Below are 16,080 nucleotides of genomic sequence, written 5' to 3'. Positions count from 1 at the left end.
GCTCAAACTCATGAATCATGAGATCATGACCTGAGCCAAAACCAAGAGTCAGATGCTCAACCAACTGAGCCACCCAGGTGCCACCGGATCTGTCAATGTTTATTTTATATACCTAGGTGCTCTGATGTTGGGTGCATATATATTTAAAATAGTTTTATCTTCCTGTTGAATTGAACTTCCGTCATTATGACATTCTTTGTCTCTAGAGACAGGTTTGCTTAAAGTCTACTATGATACGAATATAGCCACTCGTGATTTCTGTTGGTTACCATTTTCATGGAATATCTTTTCCTATTCCTTCACTTTCAGCCTATGTATTTCTTCTAGGCAGCATACAGTTGGATCTTGATTTTTTAAATGTTATTTATTTATTTATTTATTTATTTATTTTTAAAAATTTTTTTTTCAACGTTTTTTATTTATTTTTGGGACAGAGAGAGACAGAGCATGAACGGGGGAGGGGCAGAGAGAGAGGGAGACACAGAATCGGAAACAGGCTCCAGGCTCCGAGCCATCAGCCCAGAGCCTGACGCGGGGCTCGAACTCACGGACCGCGAGATCGTGACCTGGCTGAAGTCGGACGCTTAACCGACTGCGCCACCCAGGCGCCCCTGTTATTTATTTATTTTTGAGAGAGAGAGAGAGAGAGAGAGCGAGAGAGCGAGTGCGAGCAGGGGAGGGGCAGAGAGAGGAGGAGACACAGAATCCGAAGCAGTTTCAGACTCTGAGCTGTCAGCACAGAGCACAACACTGGGCTCGAACTCACGAACCGTGAGATCATAACCTGAGCCGAAGTTAGATACTTAACTGACTGAACCACCCAGGCGCCCCTGGATCTTGGTGTTTTTTTGTTTTTTGTTTTTGTTTTTTTATCCATTCAGCTGCTCTATCTTTTTAGTTGGGGGAGTTTAATATGTTTACATTTAAAGTAATTTTGATAGGGAGGGATTTGCTATTGCTATTTTGTTAACTGTTTTCTGTTTGTCTTGGGTTTGTTTGTGTTTTTTCGTTTGTTTCTTTTCTCTTTTGATGTCTTCCTTCGTGTTTCATTGGGTTGTTTTGTATTGATAGGTTTTGATTCTTTTTTGTGTGTGTGTGACTTCTATAGGTATTTTCTTAGTAGTTCTAAGGGGCTTATATAAAATATCTTATAGTTACAACAGTCTTTTTTTTTTTTTAATTTTTTTTTCAACGTTTATTTATTTTTGGGACAGAGAGAGACAGAGCATGAACGGGGGAGGCACAGAGAGAGAGGGAGACACAGAATCGGAAACAGGCTCCAGGCTCCGAGCCATCAGCCCAGAGCCTGACGCGGGGCTCGAACTCACGTACCGCGAGATCGTGACCTGGCTGAAGTCGGAAGCTTAACCGACTGCGCCACCCAGGCGCCCCTATAACAGTCTCTTTTAAGCTAATAACTTATCTTCATTTGTATTCAAGAACTCTCCACTTTACCTCCTTCCCTACTGATGTCTCAATTAGCATCTATTTATATTACATATCCATTAACATAATTTATAGTTACTTTAATACTTTTATCTTTTAACTTTTATAGCAGAATTTAAAAGTGATTTACCCACCACCATTATAGTAATATCCACCTTTGGTTTTATATTGCTCAAGTTATACCTGAATAAACCCAGAGGTAAAATTTATTCCTGCTAAACTCTTTGGATAAAACTGTAGTAACTAAAGCTTTAAAATTCCCAATCGTTTTCCATATTTTCAAGGTATTTTAAATATGTGACTTTAAAACTCACATGTATATTTAGTATTTTATGAGAAAACTTTATATATTGTATTAGTTTCTCAGGGCTGTCATAACAAATTACCATAAACTTGGTGGTTTAAAGCAACAGAAATTTATTCTGCCACAGTCCTGGGGCTAGAAGTTTGAAATCAAGATGTTGGCAGGGCCAAGCTTCCTCTGGAAGCTCCAAGGGAGAATCTTTATTACCTCTTCCAGCTCCTTTTGGCTCAAAGCATTCCTTGGCTTCTGGCTGCATTATTCCAGTCTCTTCCCTCATGTTCTCCTGGCCTCTACTCTGTCTCTTTACTGTGTGACTATTGTAAGGATTTAGGGTCAGATACTCCAGAATGATCTCCTCATCTTGAGATCTTTATGTCTTCCAAGACCCTTTCTCCAAATAAGATCGCATTCATGGGTTGCTGGGATTAGCACGTGGGCCTCTCTTTTCGGGGATTCAACCTACTACACACATACACTCACCACACATTAGTTACTTACACATAAGCTAATATATTGATATTGAGAAGGGAAATGGGGTTTGCAGTAGATTTTTTTCATCCTAAAATACAACTTTAGAGATAAGAAAAATACTCTGTGCACAAGAAAAAAATGAATTCCACTTTATGAAAATTTTGTGCAGTGTCTTCATAGAGAAAATATAAAGTCATTTTTCAGTTTTTTAAATTTTAAAACTTGAATGCTTCAGTTGGTGAAGCATGCAACTCTTGGTCTTGGGGTTGTGAGTTCGAGCCTCACATTGGGTGTAGAGATTACTTAAAATCTAAAGCAAAACAAAAAACAAACTCTAATACTATATGCTGCAAATAATACAAAGTAGGCTCCATCTTTCTAATGAATAATAGATTTTTTCATAATTTATTCCCATAGTTTCCACTTCTAGTTAGTCCCCAGGATCTATTGATTTTTCTGTCCTTGCTAACTTTTATATCTGTCCTCTCCTTTCCATCCAGGTTCCTCTGACCATCCCTCCTTCCTTGTATGGTAGCCTCAGTCCTGACCTTCATAATTTCTTGCCTGAATCAATATAATAGAGCTGCTCTGGTTCCGACTATATCCTACTACCAGAATGAAGATTCCAAAACACAAATTCATTCTGTGAACTCCTGTACTTACCCTCCATTGGAACCCTCTTCCTCTTCTCAGGAGATCCTTACACACAGCCTTTAAAACCTTTCAGGATGTGACCTCTGTCTGCTTCTCAAGACTTACTTCTTGTCATTCTTCTTTTACACTCTATTCTTACATCCCACGGAATCTTCCTAACACTCCAGGTCTGCTTACACCTCCATTTCTGCGTATGTGTAGTTCCCCTGCCTTGAATATCCTTCCCCTCTGCACCTGGCTAACTGACATTTTCCTTCCAAATTTAGCGCAGCTAATCCTTTATCTGGGAAGCCTTCCTTGAATTACTCCTCTCCTAATTTCCCTTTTTATCCTATTCCCTGGATCTGGGCTAATCCAAGTGCTCTAGTGTCTTCCCCCACCCACACTTTCCTGGGACTTCCTCTGTCACGTCATTATTACATCATATTATTTTTTGTCTACTTAATTTCAATATCAGTCTTTTTCAGGGATCTTGCATTTTATTTGCATATCTCCTAGCTTGATATATAGGTATAGTATGTTTTTCATAAATATTTGTTGAAAAAAATGAATGAATGGCTGTTAGAGACTTCATTTCTGCTATCCTGAGAACACTTTATTTTCTTATAGTGTCTAGATTTCATTTCTCAGAGAATTTAGAATAAGAGTATATTATGTACAATTGTGTAATAGGATAAGCTAAGATCTCTGAGAGATGTTTTTGTCATGCCTACAGTTTAAATTCTTTATGGTTTAAATATTATAAAAACCATATGTACTTTTATCAGTTTTGATTGTATTATTTTTAATCCCCTTCACTGTTTTGCCTACCCTCCCACCCCCCTCCGCTCTAGCAACCACCGGTTTTTTCTCTACATTCAATGAAGTGTTTCTATCTTGTTGTTGTTTGTTCATTTGTTTTTTAAGAGTCCACATATGAGTGAAATCATTTGTCTTTTTCTGTCTGACTTATTTCATTTAGTATACTACCCTGTAGGTCCATCCATGTTGTTGCAAATGGCAAGATTTGATTCCTTTTCATGGCTGAGTAACACTCCATTGTATATATCCCACACATCTTCCATTCATCTGGACACTAGGGTTGCTTCCATTTCTTGTCTATTGTAAACAATACTGCAATAAACATAGCTGTGCTTTTTGAATTGGTGTTTTCATTTCCTTTGGGTAAATACCCAGAAGTGGAATTACTGGATCAGATGATAGTTCTATTTTTAATTTTTTCAGGAACCTCCACGCTGTTTTCCAGAGCAGTTACACCAGGTTACATTCTTACCAACAGTGTGTAAGGGTTCCCTTTTCCCCACATTCTTGCCAACACTTGTCATTTCTTATCCTTTTTGATACTACTTATTTTGACTGGTGTGAGGAATTTTTAAATGAATTATTTATCATTTTTTATCCTCCAAGTAAGATGAAGTCAAAGTATCTTATCCTTTTCACTTTGCAGGAACTGATTCCTACAAGTGATAGCAATGTGGTCGTATCTCTTACACGCCTCTTTGAAGTACTACTCTGTGACGTGCTGGAAAATGATCCTACAAGCAAACATATTCGTGTTTGGATTATGGTAGGTTTTATACTTAATGGGATTTTTATTCACAGAATCAAATGTGCCTCTGGAAATGATCATTGTACTGAGGAAGGCATTATAAGATCCAGAACTATTTTTTTGGTGAGCACCGAAAGAATAACTGAAGATAATAATGAAGTTGCCCTGACCTGGTATTCCAACTAAAAAAAAAAAAACATTTTAAAGAAAGTAACATATGCCCAAATGAACCCAAACTATCCTATTCTTATGAAAGATCATAATTTGATAAACAATACGGTGACTTAATACTAACCCAGTATCAATTTAGTGAATTAATTTTGTCTTAAGGTGAAGCCAGGATGTAGGCTGCTACAAGCTGGTTCTAAGAGACCAGAAATAGGCATCCAACTAGTGGGGGTGAGGCCAGCAGGATCCATAGAGAACGTAGTTAGGGAGGAGGCAGAGAAGGCCAAGGAACAGGACTCTGAGGGAGCCAAGGGAATAGGTTTTGTTCTCTTCCCTGCTCTGTGCTTTCATACCATCTGGCACCTTATTTGGAAATACCTTCATCTTCTCTACTGAGTCTACCTTCTCTTCTGCTCTGTGGTAAGAGTGGTTCCCTTCCATTGCTTTCCCTTCAGCTCGTTGCCACAGAAAATCTTCTACCTCCGTCACCTCACATTCCAGGGTTTCCTGCTCAGCTTCCCCTCCTTTCCTCCTCTCCTTTCACCTTTATTAGAAGAAATAGAACAGACATGTTTGAAGCATAATTTATTTGTATCCCCTTTTGTCTCCCAAAGTTTGAAACTGCCTTTTACAGAACTAGTTTTTAATATTGTTCCATACCTATCAATGTTACCTGCTTGTAAATTAAAAGTATTTTATGAATAGCTCACCTGTATAACCTTCATGGTATATATGTATATGTATATATGTATGTATATGTGTATATATGTGTATGTGTGTGTGCATATATATATATATATATATATACACATTTTTTAAAAGTTTTATTCTGTTGGTAAGCCTAAATTCCCTCTATTTTTTTTAAATGGTTTAAAATCATTTTTAAAGACTAATATAAATTGGGGTGCCTGGGTGGCTCAGTCAGTTAAGGATCTGACTATTTTGGCTCGGGTCGTGATCTCACAGTCGTGAGATCTGGCCCCAAGTCTGGCTCTGTGCTGAGTATGGAGACTACTTAAGATATATTCTCTCTCTCTCTCTCCCACTCTCTCTCTCTCCCTCCCTCCCTCCCTCCCTCCCCCTCCTCCCCTCCCCCGCCTCCTCTCCCTCTCCCTCTGCCTCCCCCTCAAAAAAAAAAAAAGACTACTATAAATTGATACCTGGTTAAAATTTTTCTCTTGAAAATATATATAAATTTGATAGATTTTTTAAACTAGATAAGGCATGTACCTAGAGTAAAATTCAAAAGACAAAAGCAGGTTTTCTATCCATACTAGTGCCCTAGCCATTCTCAAGGCAAATACCATTACCTGCCTTAAGTAGCCTGCCGGAGGTATTTGATCCATACTCTCTTTTATGTGAATACATGTTTTACACATGTTAACATACTATGCATGCAGATTTGTACCTTTTCTCACAATATACCTTAGAGATTGTCCATATTCGTATACTTATTGAGTTACCTTTTTAAACAGCTGCGTGTATTCCAATATGCATAGCATAATCCAATTAAATAGAGCCCTATTGAAGAACATTTGGGTTGCTCCTTATCTTTGGCTGTCACCAGCAGTGCTGCAGTAAATATTCTTATGTATACATCATTTTGACAGGTGGTAATATATTCAAGGATAAACTCCTAAAAGAGAAATTCCTAGATCACTTGGCATGGACATTTTAAATTTAGATAGATAGTGCTAGAGAAATAACGCTCTCTGTGACTTAACTGTGCTCCATTCCACTTTACCTGGACATCTGACCCTTTCTAAATATGTTAACCAGGCCTCCTTAATATGTAAAATTTTAGTTAATTTGTGAGAAATTTATTTTAAATTATTAGTTTAAATTAAAACAATTTTTTAACCAACAGGCTTCCTTCGTATTTTCTTTGATTTGGTCCGTTGGAGGGAGTTGTGATACCGAGGGTCGGATTGTTTTTGACAACTTCCTACGGTTAATCATAATGGGAAGAGACGTAAACAACCCGGTGCCAGACTCTGTGGGTAAATGGGAATGCCACTTTGATGAAAAAGGCCTAGTCTATGACTACATGTATGAGGTATGATATAAAATACTTGGTATGGTAAGTTACAAAACACAAAGTCTTGGGTCAGCAGGCAAAACTGGGTTCCCAGTTGTTTTGACCCCTGTGGTTGGTGTTTTAGTCCCTTCTCTTTAGCTTCTCCTCCTTTAACTTGTGGACAGTGTAGATAACTTTCTTTAAAGATATTTTATAATTTCAGATTTAAGTTAAATATATTTTCTCCACTTAAAAATAATAATTTACGGGTTGCCTGGGTGGCTCAGTCGGTTAAGTGTCTGAGTCTTGATTTTGGCTCATGTCATGATCTCACAGGTCATGAGTTTGAGCCCCACATCAGACTCTGTGCTGACAGTGTGGAGCCTGCTTGGGATTCTTTCTCTCTCTCTCTCTCTGCCTCTTCCCCAAACACTTGCTCTCTCTCTTCCTCTCTCAAGGATAAATGGACATTAAAAAATAATAATTTGCAAAAAGATTCTTTTAAACAGCAAGCACCTGAATAATCATTTGATTCATGCAAATTTTACTTCAGAGACATACGATCTGTGGAGGGCTTTGTTACAACTTTAACTAAATCTCGGGATTTATAGATAGAGAAGCATGCCTAGAAAGGTGAGTGGCTAGCAGAGCCAGGACTTGAATCCAGCTCTCCTGACTACTAGTGTGGAAATCTTTCCCCAACACCATGCTAATATAGAATTTTAAGAATATGGCCAGAGAGAGAGAGAGAGAGAGAGAGAGTTTCATCTTCATTAGTCATAGTGGGAAGTGAAAAAAAAAATCTCTAAAACTAAAAAATCAAGAGATGATCACACAATTAGATTCTTTGAGTTGGAGGTGAATCCCAAAATGTCCAGCTTAAAGAGGCAAAGGTAGTTGCTACTGGAGAGGAGAAAACGAGAGTGGGAAACTGCTCTTTTTCTTAACCTTTGTAAAAGTTTTAACTCTAAAATATGTGCATATGTAACTTTGATAAAAATAAAAGCTAAAACCTAAAAAAAATAAGAATATGAATTACTAAAGACATATACACTCAAACTTGGAAAATTACCACCATCCAGACACATACCATATACATACACAATTTGCTGGAAAACAGGAAAAGATTTTTCAATGCCAGCCATAGCACTGAAGCAGGGAGATAATTAATCCAAAGATAAATGTGTGTTTCTTAAATAGGGTGGTGGATTCATAGGTGCTTCTTAATCTACTTCATGACTATAAAATGTCATGTTATTTTAGATGAATTATTCTTACAGAAAGTTTTTATTATGATAGACTAGGGTTTTTAAAAGCGAATATGATAACAGTATGTTAAAAAGAGACTTTCAGATATCAAGTGCATGATTCTATTTTAAAACTTATGTTCTCTTGTAGTTGAAAAACCGAGGTCGCTGGGTCCACTGGAATGAATTAATTAAAAGTGCTTATCTAGGAGAAAAACATGTCAAGATTCAAGATATAATAGTCCCTACAATGGACACAATTAGATATACATTTCTAATGGATTTGAGTATTACCTATGCAAAGTAAGAAATTCTTATGAAAATGCATTTTAAATATAACAGTGCCATTCTAATAGGATCATAGGATTTTTGAAGTAAACTTAAAGGTAATCCATTTTCAGATAATGGAGACCCTCGGGGACTAATTGACATGCTAGCAGTGACCTCTGTTACTAGTGGTAAACCTAGAATCCAGGTTTTTCTCTTGCCTACTCCAGAAAATTACCCGCCATATTTGTTGCCTCATAAACCACTTTATATTTCTTGTATTTGTAACAGCAGACTAAAAGTCAGTTGCAGTTGGTGAAAGGCGTGCATTCTACTCAGAAGTTCAATATGCTCCTGAGTATCAGACACACTATGATCCACAACCTCCCACTTAGAATTTTTCAAGTATGTCCTATGCCAGTTAGTTCTTCATAGCTTAAGATGAACGTGGAGATCTCAGACTTAAATCAGAAGAGCGCATCAAAGAAGAGGACAGGAAACTGATCAAAAGTCTAGTCTGTACTGTAGGCATATTCATACCAACTTTCTTAATAACATTTCTGTAGTTATTTTTCTTTTAAAACATTAGGCATAATTTATCATTGATGCTATTTAAATGAGACAAGCTTACATAGTGTGCATGAATGTCATGGTTTATTTGTTTTTGATGAAGAACCTGTTTTTACGTGAATTTTGTGACAATTTTATCTTTTTAATTAAAGAAGAAACAGAAAAAAATAGGCCGTGAGGTACATTATTTCTATTGTTAGATTAAAAAATTTTTTAATCCAGTATAATTAACATACAGTGTTATACGTTAGTTTCAGGTTTACAATATAGTGATTCAAAACTTCTATACATTACTCAGTGCTTATTTGTTAAAATTTTACACGTAGAGGCTAATATTGAAAAGAAAAAGGAATGGAAGGCACTTGCCAATTCTGGGGATATCCTAGTATAAGAATTCTTTCCCCCTTTTGTGCCATGAACCATTTGTCAGAATAATGCTTTTTTAAAATGTTTTTATTATTTTTTAGGATAATGCTTTTAAATGAATACATACAAATACAAAATTGTGAAGGAAAGGACATATTGAAATACATTTACTAAAATATTGAACAAATTTGACCTATGTTTGTGTAATTCATGTTTGTTAACACATTAAGATCGATGATCTAGCAGTGAGTCTGATGCCCATCACAATTTTGAAGAAGTAATAAGCATAAGTGATATTTTTGAGATACCTGTAACCATTGTAATATTTAGAATATTATCTGTGATTTCTATTGGTGACAAAGACACAGGTACTATTGATACAATTGCTCCATTTTAGTTAAGGATAATAAAAGCAAAGATACAACTTTTTTGTCATCCAAGTTCACAGATTCTCTGAACGCTAGGAATTTCTTCCATTGGTCCTGGGCCCCAAGTTAAGAACAGTATTTTATTTTATTTATTTTTTAATTTTTTTAATGTTTGTTTATTTTTGAGAGACAGAGCATGAGCAGGGGAGGGGCAGAGAGCGAGGGAGGCACAGAATACAGAGCAGGCTCGAGGCTCTGAGCTGTCAGCATGGAGCCCGAGGTGGGACACAAACTCACAAACTGCGAGATCATGACCTGAGCAGAGGTCAGATGCTCAACCAACTGAGTCACCCAGGTGCCCCAAGAACAGGATTTTATTAAAAAAATTTTTTTTAACAAATAGTTGTCTATAAGGCAAGTGTTACTCAGACTGAAACATGTAGATGAAGTTTCAGGGGCCACCATAGTTCTTTTTTTTTTTTTTTTTTTTTTTTCTAATTTCTATTTAATTTATTTTTTTAATTTACATCCAAGTTAGCATATAGTGTAACAATGATTTATGGAGTAGATTCCTTAATGCCCCTTGCCCTTTTAGCCTGTCTCCCTTCCCACAACCCCTCCAGCAACCCTCTGTTTTCCATATTTAAGAGTCTCTTATGTTTTTGTCCCCCTCCCTGTTTTTATATTATTTTTGCTTCCCTTCCATTATGTTCATCTGTTTTGTATCTTAAAGTCCTCATATGAGTGAAGTCATATGATATTTCTCTTTCTCTGACTGACTTATTTTGCTTAGCATAATAGCCTCTAGTTCCATCCACGTAGTTGCAAATGGCAAGATTTCATTCTTTTTGATTGCTGAGTAATACTCCATTGTATATATATATACCACATCTTCTTTATCCGTTCATCCATGGGTAGACATTTGGGCTCTTTCCATACTTTGGCTATTGTTGATAGCAGTGCTGTAAACATTGGGGTATGTGTGACCTTATGAATCAGCATTCCTGTATCCTTTGGGTAAATTCCTAGTAGTGGAACTCCTGGGTCATAGGGTAGTTTTATTTTTAATTTTTTGAGGAACCTCCATACTGTTTTCCAGAGTGGCTACACCAGCTTGCATTTCCACCAGCAGCACAAAAGAGATCCTCTTTCTCCGCATCCTTGCCAACATCTGTTGTTGCCTGAGTTGTTAATGTTAGCCATTCTGACAGGTGTGAGGTGGTATCTCCTTGTGGTTTTGATTTGTATCTCCCAGATGATGAGTGATGTTGAGCATTTTTTCATGTGTCGGTTGGCCATCTGGATGTCTTCTTTGGAGAAATGTCTATTCATGTCTTTTGCCCATTTCTTCACTGGATTATTTGTGTTTTGGGTGTTGAGTTTGAGAAGTTCTTGATAGATTTGGATACTAACCCTTTATCTGATATGTCAGTTGCAAATATCTTCTCCCATTCTGTTGGTTGCCTTTTAGTTTTGCTGATTTTTCCTTCGCTGTGTAGAAGCTTTTTATTTTGATGAGATCCCAATAGTTCATTTTTGCTTTTGTTTCCCTTGCCTCTGGAGACGGGTTGAGTAAGAAGTTGCTGCGGCCAAGGTCAAAGAGGTTTTGCCTGCTTTCTCCTCAAGGATTTTGATGGCTTCCTGTCTTACATTGAGGTCTTTCATCCATTTTGAGTTTATTTTTGTGTATGGTGCAAGAAAGTGGTCCAGGTTCTTTCTTCTGCGTGTCACTGTCCAGTTTTCCCAGCACCACTTGCTGAAGAGATTGTCTTTATTCCATTGGATATTCTTTCCTGCTTTGTCAAAGATTAGTTGGCCATATGTTTGTGGGCCCATTTCTGGGTTCTCTATTCTGTTCCATTGATCTGAGTGTCTGTTCTTGTGCCTGTATGGGCCACTGTAGTTCTAAAAGAACTTTAATTTTATGGTGCTTCAGTGATAATTTTTAAAATTAATATTAGCATAATTTGGGTCCCTTAGATGACCGTGTACAACAGGACACTGCTTCTCAGCTTTAGCATCCATCCTTGTGTTTGTCTTTATGTATTGTGGGGTGCCAAATTATCACTCAGAGTGTCGGTATTTAATTTTTAATTCTAAACAAGATTTCCATTGTGATTCCCCACAGTTCTGTGGACATAAATTCATAGGATTTTTTTTTTCCTTTTTAAATTAGTTATGATCACTCAAGAATGAGAAATCCTGGGCCTTCTGGGTAGCTTAGTCAGTTAAGTTTCTGACTTTGGCTCAGGTTCATGGATTTGAGCCCCACATCCAGCTCTCTGTTGTCAGCACAGAGCCTGCTTCAGATCCTCTGTTCCTCTATCTCTCTGCCCCTCCCCACTTGTACTCTCTCTCTCTAAAATAAATAAAACATTAAATAAAAAAAAAGAATGAGAAACTCTGCTTGAGGCCCCACTGAATTGAGAACTCCTTAGAGTTTACTTTTAGACAAGTGTTTCTTTTTTTTAAATTTTTTAATGTTTATTTATTCTTGAGAGAGAGACAGTGTTTGAGTGGGGGAGGGTGAGAGAGAGAGGGAGACACAGAATCTGAAGCAGGCTCCAGGCTCTGAGCTGTTAGCACAGAGCCTGACGTGGCGCTTTAGACAAATGTTTCTAAAGGCTATTCTAAAATGCTATTTTAGATTTTAAAATCCGGTTAAGAGGTATATATCACTATTAGCTTTAGACTTCATGGTCACCTAGTTTTTACTAACAGTGAAACAGCCTAATCCTGTCTTAATGTCTCACCTTATTAGTCTCTTCCACATTGCACCTGCTTGCCCGTAACTCCAACTGAAAGTACAAAAATACATCCCTTTTCTGAGGAGACAAGCTTTAGCTTTCTTTTCTGAAAAGCAAAGCATGTTATTACTTGTTTATGAGTGGTTTTGCATATAGTAATGTTACATCTGTCCAAATAATAGTTTGATACTATTAAAGTCTCAGTAACAGTAAACGAAGTGTGTGCCAGTCCTCACTTTTTTTCCAGTCTTACATGATTAAAACATGAATTTTTAGATGAAGGTGATTTGATTATTTAAGTTTGCAACCAATTTCAGCCTTCTTCAGTAAAAATGTTATTCTGTCTTTTTCCCTTTCAAATGATATGTTCATTGTTTTCATAAAGGCCATTGCTTTTTGTGGGTCCAACCGGTACAGGAAAATCAGTGTATGTGAAGGATAAACTAATGAATCACTTGGAAAAGGACCAGTATTTCCCTTTTTATATTAATTTCTCTGCACGGACCAGTGCCAACCAGGTTCAGGTTAGTTTAAAGCCAGAAACATGGGTCAATAATGAACTTTTTTACCTTACTTGATTAGTTTTTAAAATTGTATATTAAGGGTGGGAGGGAGGGGAGGGTGGGTGATGGGTATAGAGGAGGGCATCTTTTGGGATGAGCACTGGGTGTTGTATGGAAACCAATTTGATAAATTATGAGCAGCTGTGTAAATCTTCTATAAATTTAAGTAAAACTAAAGAACTCTTGGTTTTTGCATTGTAAGTAAGTTTCTGGGTTTTTTTTTTAAAATTTTTATTTAGTTTTGAGAAAGAGCACAAGTGGGAGCAGGGGAGGGACAGAGAGAGGGGAACAGAAGGTTCTAAGTGGGCTCTGTGCTGACAGCAGGGAGCCAGATGTGGGGCTCCATGACCTGAGTGGAAGTCAGGGGCTTAATTGCTTAATCAGCTGAGCCACCCAGGCACCCCTATAAGTAAGGTTTTAAAAACAAGTTTTAAGGCAAAAGTTCAAGAGAGCATTTTTTAAAAAATTTATGTTCCCATCTGTATTAATTAAATTTTGGGGTTGAATATTGATTTTTATTTTAAACTTGCCTATTTATTTTATTTTTTTTTTTTAAATTTTTTTTTTCAACGTTTTTTTTTTTTTATTTTTTTATTTTTGGGACAGAGAGAGACAGAGCATGAACGGGGGAGGGGCAGAGAGAGAGGGAGACACAGAATCGGAAACAGGCTCCAGGCTCCGAGCCATCAGCCCAGAGCCTGACGCGGGGCTCGAACTCACGGACCGCGAGATCGTGACCTGGCTGAAGTCGGACGCTTAACCGACTGCGCCACCCAGGCGCCCCTAAACTTGCCTATTTAAAAACAAAGGATAAGAGGCACCCCAGTTGAGGCGCCTGGGTGGCTCAATCAGTTAAGCAACCAACTCTTGATTTTGGCTCAGATCATGATCTTACGGTTCCTGGGATGGATCCCCAAGTCTGGCTCTGTGCTGACATTAGTGGGGACTGCTTGGGATTCTCTCTCTTCTGCTTTCTCTGCCCCTTCCTTGCTCACGCACACATGTGTGCACTCTCTCTCAAATAAATTTTGAAAACATAAAAGGACACCAACATAATAATGTTGGAACCACATTCAAAGGAACATTTTTGCATGATTGCTAAATTATTGAGCTTTGTCATCCTTTTTTATAAGCACCAGAAGAAGCCACAGTTGATTTCTTAACTGCAGAAGACACCGGGGGAGAGAAAGAGAGAACAAGAAATTTCAACTGTTCTTTTTAAACTTTCCTAGAGGGTCCCTAAGGGTGTTTACTGCCTACTGAAGCTCTGTCCATGAAAGATCTTTCAAACTGTGGATTTTTGTATGATCTTAGGTGACAATAGGTGACAGGAACCTAGCAGCTGGGCATCCCCATCTTTGTGCCAAGTTTAAAGTACTGCATGAGACCCTTTCTAGTCACCATTTTAATCATCCATGCCTAAATTCATGTGTGTCCATTCTCACCTGACCTATGGGACTCATTTCTGTTGTTTTAAGCTACAGAATTCCCTTAATTTCAGAGTCGTATAAATTTAGATTCATGCTTTTAGACATTAAGTTAAAGTTAATAGGTATGTTGGGGTATCCAATGAGGAAAATATTTTGCATTTGTGTGCAATATAAATATATAAATAGGTATGTATGTAACAATTCTGAGCCCGTAGAAGAATTTCAGTAAATGCTTTTTGATGTTGAATATAAGGTTTGATATCACCCTAAAAATGAATAAATATAAACACACAAGAGTGCTTCTTGTCATTATTTCCTTATACAATTAGACTGTAAATTCTTTTTTTTCCCCCTAATGTTAAGTATGGCTTTAAATACTACTCTTCTTTATATTTTAGAATATTATTATGGCTAGATTGGATAAAAGACGCAAAGGAGTTTTTGGACCACCTATGGGAAAGAAGTGTGTAATTTTTATAGATGACATGAATATGCCTGCATTGGAGAAATACGGAGCTCAACCTCCTATTGAATTATTACGACAATTTTTTGACTGTGGGAACTGGTAACTATTTAACTCAAGTTTTAATTAGCCATGCTAAAGTCATTTTTGTTCTCTTTTTCTGTTTGACTCACATCAAAGTAATACATGTTTTCAATATTTATGGAAAAAAATGGTTGCTTAGATTTTCCTCTACAGAAATTTTTAGAAGACTTTTCTATACCTTTTGATGACATTCTGTCCTCTGAACGTGTGAGTTAGATTACTGGGATGGGTAATCCGGTATTGGAAATGTATTTATTCAATAATGTAGTAAACTCTTTCCTTTTCAACTATTATTTTCAGTCACTGAAAATAACTTACAGATTACATCTTTCAAAGTTCCATTCTCCCAGGGCTGAGAATTTGTGGGTAGGCTTCAAACTAAGGAACCATAATCAGCACCCTATGCCTCTGCTGCTTTAAATTTCTGTATTTTATGTGACTGCCATATCTTTGAGATAGGACTGCCATATCTTTGAGAAAGATTTGTCAAAACCATTTTGGTTTTGACAGCAATTTCATAGATAATTCTTCCACTCCCTCCATCCCATTTTTATGATGATATGATTAGTTTCCAATATGTGAGATATTGTATTTTTTAGTTAGGATTAGTAATTCTTCATTCCCTCCTCTTAAATATACTTCCCTAAGGCCCCAGTATGCATGGTTTTTCGTTTGTTTGTTTGTTTGTTTGTTAATCAAAGGCAAGGGTAGACTAATGTTGAAGCTAAGTCATATTTTTGAAATACATTTTTGTTATTACTACAGACCCTTGGAATCCTGCCTCCAGGAGATAACTCCTATTCCTTCAAGGTGTTTTTTTTCTATACAAATACATTTTTATTTAAAAAAATTTTTTTAACATTTATTTATTTTTGGGACAGAGAGAGACAGAGCATGAACAGGGGAGGGGCAGAGAGAGAGGGAGACACAGAATCGGAAACAGGCTCCAGGCTCCGAGCCATCAGCCCAGAGCCCGACGCGGGGCTCGAACTCACAGACTGCGAGATCGTGACCTGAGCTGAAGTTGGATGCTTAACCGACTGAGCCACCCAGGCACCCCTACATTTTTATTTTAAAAAACAGACATGTTATACAATGTTTTAGAACTTATTTTCACTTAAAAATTTATCTTGAGCACCACCTATTCATGTTGTTTATTTCATTCATTTTATTGGCCTTTTATTTTTTCATTTCATTGGCTTTTAATACAATTTAGTTGTGTAGATCCTGCCATAATTTATTTAACAAGCCCCCTACTGATAGTTATTAGGGTTGTTGCCAAAAACCAAGTCATATTTTCATACTTTTTGTTAGGAGTACTATTAGACTAAGGACTGCCTATATAGATTTCTCCCACATTCCCTGC

General features: G+C 37.1%; 1 protein-coding gene across 12 annotated transcripts in view; it reads left to right on the top strand.

Annotated features, from left to right (window-relative positions):
- DNAH12 (dynein axonemal heavy chain 12) overlaps window positions 1–16,080 on the top strand; it is a 210,872-nt gene that overhangs the window by 88,597 nt on the left and 106,195 nt on the right. For all 12 annotated transcript variants that reach the window (XM_042979211.1, XM_007084416.3, XM_042979213.1 and 9 more), the window contains 5 exons: window positions 4,323–4,442; window positions 6,460–6,648; window positions 8,008–8,159; window positions 12,560–12,698; window positions 14,566–14,732. In XM_042979211.1, coding sequence (XP_042835145.1) covers window positions 4,323–4,442; window positions 6,460–6,648; window positions 8,008–8,159; window positions 12,560–12,698; window positions 14,566–14,732 — 767 coding nt within the window. The remainder of the gene's footprint in view (window positions 1–4,322; window positions 4,443–6,459; window positions 6,649–8,007; window positions 8,160–12,559; window positions 12,699–14,565; window positions 14,733–16,080) is intronic.

The sequence above is a fragment of the Panthera tigris genome, chromosome A2, assembly GCF_018350195.1.
Source record: "Panthera tigris isolate Pti1 chromosome A2, P.tigris_Pti1_mat1.1, whole genome shotgun sequence".
Classification (NCBI taxonomy): domain Eukaryota; kingdom Metazoa; phylum Chordata; class Mammalia; order Carnivora; family Felidae; genus Panthera; species Panthera tigris.
The sequence above is the reverse complement of the archived record's forward strand: the minus strand, read 5'-3'. Positions and strand labels throughout refer to the sequence as shown.